The sequence below is a fragment of the Tachyglossus aculeatus genome, chromosome X2 (genome assembly GCF_015852505.1).
Source record: "Tachyglossus aculeatus isolate mTacAcu1 chromosome X2, mTacAcu1.pri, whole genome shotgun sequence".
NCBI classification, from domain to species: domain Eukaryota; kingdom Metazoa; phylum Chordata; class Mammalia; order Monotremata; family Tachyglossidae; genus Tachyglossus; species Tachyglossus aculeatus.
In genome coordinates this window covers 28,656,908-28,662,725 of record NC_052100.1, presented here as the reverse complement: position 1 = coordinate 28,662,725, position 5,818 = coordinate 28,656,908, and the positions used below count along the sequence as shown (strand labels likewise).

At 50.5% G+C, this 5,818-nt stretch overlaps 1 protein-coding gene across 1 annotated transcript; it reads right to left on the bottom strand.

Moving 5' to 3' along the window:
• Window positions 1–2,777: 2,777 nt before the first annotated feature.
• On the bottom strand, window positions 2,778–4,400 carry SOX4 (SRY-box transcription factor 4). The gene has a single exon (XM_038771399.1). The coding sequence runs from the start codon at window positions 4,398–4,400 to the stop codon at window positions 3,399–3,401; it is 1,002 nt and encodes a 333-aa protein (XP_038627327.1). The 3' UTR covers window positions 2,778–3,398.
• Window positions 4,401–5,818: the final 1,418 nt, after the last annotated feature.

Below are 5,818 nucleotides of genomic sequence, written 5' to 3'. Positions count from 1 at the left end.
AAATGAATTATCTACTCTCGTCATCCGTTAAGCCTTGAACCGAAAACCGCAGGTCAGAACGCTGGAGTTCATTTCTGAAATGGGTCTCGCTGCGTTTATTTTATTATCCCCGCTTCAGGCCCCAAGTGGATTCCGGCCCCTTCCTGGACTGCCGCCTCAGGAAAAGGGCGAGGGGGGAGTTTTAGGTTTCCTGGGCACAGAGTCAGTTGGAGAAGACAAAAAAGTCAATCCGGTCCAAACGGCGGGACACCCACCGCTCTCTGGGCCTCCAACTTTCCTCTCCCTGTCTTGAATTATCAGCGAAAAAAGGGGGCTTCGGGCTTCCTGGACCTGGTCAGCGGAGGAGGATTCCTCGAAAGCAGGCCGACTGACACACATTCAGTCCAGCCATCGGCACACGTCACAGCAGTCGCCTGCCAAATCTTTCCAGGGACAAGAAAGAAAAAGAGTTCCACGCTCCTCTCCAAAGCCTGGCGTAGCCGCCCTGGCCGGAAGGCAGAAAAATGACAAAAGTCAAGTTTTAGGGTTCAGTTCCAGCTGATTTTATTTCCTTCTCAAAAAAAAAAAAAGGTATTTACAGACGGTATATCAACAATCTGACAGGCAGTGAACGTGACATGATTAGCTGGCGTGATTTTTTTTTCGTTTCCCCCCCCCCCAAAAAAAACATTGTGTTGTGGTGTTGATTTTTAAGACAAATATTCTACACAGCATATTGCACAGGATGGATGACTAAAAAAGTAAAGGAAAAAAAACAAAACAAAAAAAAACACAAAACCCCTTAACGGAACTACCTTAAAAAGGCAGACGTCCAAGTGCCTGTCATGTTATATTAAACATACATACACACAATCTTTTTTGCTTATTATAATACAGACTTAAATGTACAAAGATGTTTTCACTCTTCTCAATCTTTAAACACAACAGCTATAAACCTGAACACATATGCTATCATCATGCCATAAGAGACTAAAACAATTATATTTAGCGACAAGTAGAAAGGATTAACTAGTCAAATACAAGGATGAAAAACGCAGTACATAGTGTCGCAAACTCAAATCGGCATTTAGATAGATCCAGTGGTTTAAACGGCACATTTTTGCTTATAAAAAAAAAAGTGCAAAGAAGATGTGGTTTACGAATTAAAGCTACAGGATCCCTCTTTGCTGTAAAATACACCAGCCTTAAAGCATCCACACTGTCTGGTATTTCCATAAAACGTCTTGGGTTTTGTCTTTTTTTTTATTGTCTTTTTTTTTTTTTTTACTTTCAATGCTAGCATAGAGTGAGTGTATGATGGAGGCAGGTTAAGGGATACTGTCACTTTAAGAAGCCTGCAGATTGAAGTGTAAACATGGAGAAAAGAGGGGCTGATTCTTTCTTTTTCTTAAAAAAAGTGTGAGATCTATTAACCAGCCGCCCTGTTATAAAAATCAGGAAATCCAAAACAGCGATTTACACCGATTAACACCCCCTTTATATATTTTTTACAAAAATACACTGAGAAAATAATCAAACGTTTTCATCTCTCTTCTCTTTTTTGTTTTTTGTTTTTTAAAAGTGTCAAAAGTCTACATTTAAATATAAAAAATTAAAAGTTAAAACTCTAGCCCTTCAGTGAAGGAAACAATACATGGGGCGGGCAACGAGAACCACCAAAAACAAAACAAAAAAAGTCAAAAGAAGTCATAAGTCAAAAATGTTTGGCCAGTATAAATACGTCCACATATAAAATGGCATCTGATTACATTTGCAAGGAAAAGAAATACGAGGATGGCCCATCAGTGAAGAAAACAAGACAAGTCTTCTCATTTACACCCATGAGGAAGAAACACATACACACTGAGATAAAATTTGGTCCTGAATTTCTTGTTTAAAAAAGTCCAGCACAGATTTGAGTTGCGTTTGAATCCTTTAAAAAAGAGTTAAGAATGAAAAAAAGCTGGTGATTATTTTTTGTTTGTTGTTGTAGGAGGAATCAAACGTAGCGCCATCTATCTCCTTTTTTATATTATCCTACACTATTAAAAAAAAATACAACTGTTCAACAGTCTTATACAGAAATCTTCCAAAGACAGGATAACATGCTCTATTAAACCCCACCAGTGAAATCATCCAACACCGTCACGATTCCGATTAAGAGAAGAAAAAAACCCATCATCTTTTAAGTTTTTTTTTTGTTTGTTTTTTTGTTGTTGTTTTGGGAAAAAAAAAAAAATCGCTCTCCATTTTCCCGGTACCACAAATACAGAAACTTGGCGTGTTTTTTGTCTGTCTCCTTTCCCAACTTTTCCATTTTCTCCTCAAGTTCCATCCTATTGATTTTCTATATATATATATATTTATTTATATATATATCTCTATATTTTTTTTCTTTTAAGAAGGTGGCCGAGAAAAAAAAAAAAGCGCTGCTACCTTCTCCTCTAGACGTGCAAATCCGTTTCTTTTTTAATTGTTTCTTTCCCACCCCCTCCCGCCCTTTTCCCTGTCTTTCCCGCCCCCCATTCCCCCATTCCCACTCGTTTCCCAGTAGGATCTCGGTGCATTTCCCAGCTCGGTCCACGTTTTCCTCTTCCTGCAAGCACAAGAGGAGGCGGCGGGCTGCAGCCGTCTCCTGCAAGTCCTGCATCCTTTTCCTGCATCCTTTTCCTGCATCCTTGCATCCCTCCCCAAGGGCAGGCCTTCTTGCACCGCAGCAGGCGTCCGGGGTCCCAAATCTTCTCTTTGCACACAAAAGCAGGCGCCCCCACCCCCAAAATCCTCCCCACCGCCACCGGTCCAGTACATTGCATGCAGAGCCCTGCATGCATGCATGCAGAGCCCCCACATGTGGAGGGCCCCACATGCAAGCATGCAGACTCCCTCACGTGTAGGCCTGCGTGCACACCTCCATGCATGCAGTTCCCCACATGCATGCATACATGCATGCATGCAGGGAGCCACTACGTGCATGCACTTAAAGTTCCCCTGCAGGCATGCAGAGCCACTGGGTGCATGTATGCACGCAAAGTCCCCCTGCAGACATGCAGAGAGCCACTGCGTGCATGCATGCAGTCCCACACGCGCATGCACGCAGAGACCCACTGCGTGCACGCATGCAGCACCCCCCACATGCATGCACGCAGAGACCCACTGCGTGCATGCACAAATGCATGCATGCACGGCCCTGCAAAAGGGTGTGAGCACCCTGGGGGGAGAGATGCAATATTTCCAGCAAAAAAAAATTAATAATAAGACGGGGAGGGGGTTGACTTTGCTAATAATTTTCTTAAAAAAAAAAAATCATGTCCCCCTCCCGGAAAAAAAAAAATGCCCCCCGGGAGGAGGAGGAGGGAGGGAAGGAGGTCCATGCAATGGGGGTGCAGGGGTTTTGGGGGTGTCCTCGACCTAACCCGGGGTCAGTAGGTGAAGACCAGGTTGGAGATGCTGGATTCCAGCCAGTCCCCGGAGATCATCTCGCTGACCTCCGGCGTGCAATAGTCCGGGAACTCGAAGTGGGAGCCGGATCCCGCTTCCAGGCTAAAATCCAGGTCCCGATCCAGGGAGGAGGAGGAGGAGGAGGAGGAAGAGGAGGAGGAGGAGGAGGAAGAAGAGGAGGAGGAGGAGCTGAGGCTGCTGAGGGCCATGCTCTCGAAGCCCGGGCTGGGCTGCAAGTCCAGCAGGTCGTCGTCGAACTCGTCCTCCGACGAGGGGCACGAGGCTGCGCTGGACGTTGCGGGCGATGGAGGCTCCCCCGCAGGCCCGGAGGGCGGCGCGGAGGAGGAGGAGGAGGAGGCTGGGCGTTTGGCTCGTTTGTCCGAACTGGGCGTTGTGCAGGACGCCTGCAGCGCCCCAGGGGCGGCCACTACATCGGCCTCCGGCCTGGGGGGGGGCTTCCCCCCGGATTTCTTGGGGGGAGGCTTGGGGAGCCCGCTGGAGCCCCCTCCTCCCTTCTCCCCCGGCTTGGGGGCGGCCGAGGCAAGCGTGGAGGGCTGCGTGGAGGAGGCGTTGCCGGATTTGACCTTCTTCCTGGGGCGGTACTTGTAGTCGGGGTAGTCGGCCATGTGTTTGAGCCGCAGCCTCTCGGCCTCCCGGATGAAAGGGATCTTGTCCCCGTCCTTGAGGAGCTTCCAGCGCTTCCCCAGGCGCTTGGAGATCTCGGCGTTGTGCATGTCCGGCGACTGCTCCATGATCTTCCTCCTCTCGATCTGGGACCAGACCATGAAGGCGTTCATGGGCCGCTTGATGTGGCCGCTGGGGGTCTTGCACCAGCCCGGGTCGTCCGCCCGGCCCCCCGTGTGCGCCCCGGAGGCCGGCGTGGGGGAGGAGGCGATGCCCAGCTCCAGCCCGGCCCCGGAGTCCGACGTCTCCCCGGCCAGGAGGGCTTCCCTGTTCTCCGCGTTGCTGGTCTGCTGGACCATCTCCCCCTCCCCCACCACAACCCCCACCCCGATGGGACCCCCAAGTCACCTGAGATGGATCGCAATCAGGCCTCCCCCCCCCAAAAAAGGGGGCTCAACCGAGATCCGGCTGCACAAACCAGATTGCAAAAGGCCTCCCCCCAAAAAGGGACGCTCCACTTGGTCAGACCCCGAGGTCCGGCTGCAGAAAGGAGCTTGCCCAAGGCCTCCCCCTAAAAAAAGGGGGTTCAACTGAGGTCCGGCTGCAGATTGCAAAAGGCCTCCCCCCCAAAAAGGGCCCAAAAAAGGGGGCTCAACTGAGGTCCGGCTGCAGAAATAAACTTGCCCAAGGCCTCCCCCCAAAAAAAGGCCAAAAAAGGGGGCTCAACTGAGGTCCGGCTGCAGAAATAAGCTTGCCGAAGGACTTCCCCCCCAAAAAGGGGGCTCAACTGGCTGCCGAAATAAGCTTGCCAAAGAACTCCCCCCAAAAAAGGGCCGAAAAAGGGGGCTCAACTGAGGTCCGGCTGCAGAAATAAGCTTGCCAAAGGACTTCCCCCCGAAAAAGGGGGCTCAACTGAGGGCCGGCTGCAGAAAGAAGATTGCCACAGGACTTCCCCCCAGAAAGAGCCAAAAAAGGGGGCTCAACTGAGGTACGGCTGCAGAAAGATTGGCAAAGGACCTCCCCCCAAAAAAGGGGGTTCAACTTGGTGAGACTCCCGAGGTCCGGCTGCAGAAATAAGATTGCCAAAGGCCCCCCCCCAAAAAAAAAGAGCCAAAAAAGGGGGCTCAACTGAGGTCCGGCTGCAGAAAGAAGATTGCCAAAGGACTCCCCCCTAAAAAAGGGGGTTCAGCTTGGTGAGACCCCGAGGTCCGACTGCAGGATTAAGGTTATAAAAGTCTCCCCCCAAAAAGAGCCAGGAAAAAGGGGCTCAACTGGGGTCAGACCCCGAGGTCCGGCAGCGGGAGGAAGGTTGCAAAAGTCCTCCCCCCTAAAAAGGCCAGAAAAAGGGGGCTCAACTTTCTCACACCCCGAGGTCCGACTGCAGAAATGAGACTGCAAAAGGCCTCCCCCCTAAAAAAGGCCAGAAAAAAGGGGGTTCAACTTGGGTCAGACCCCGTGGTCCGGCTGCGGAAACAAGATTGCAAAAGGCCTCCCCCCAAAAAAGGCCAGGAAAAGAGGGGGTTCAACTTGGGTCAGACCCCGAGGTCCGGCTGCGGAAATGCGATTCCCTCCCAAAAAAAGGGGGCTCAAATGTCTCAGACCCCCCGAGGTCCGTGTTCACCCACGCCCTGCACCGTGAAGAAAAATAAGAAGTCCCGAAAAACTCAGCCCCTGCTGAGCAGTTGTAGTTCCACCCAGGTCCAACGTTGCTCGCCCTCGGGCCGCGCTAAAGTGGAGAGGAGTTTCTTGGAAAAGCTGGATTTCCGAGTGGTTTTTT

Bases quoted from the DNA above. Each gene is read 5' to 3' on its own strand.
- SOX4 (XM_038771399.1), bottom strand. From the start codon at position 4,400: ATGGTCCAGCAGACCAGCAACGCGGAGAACAGGGAAGCCCTCCTGGCC.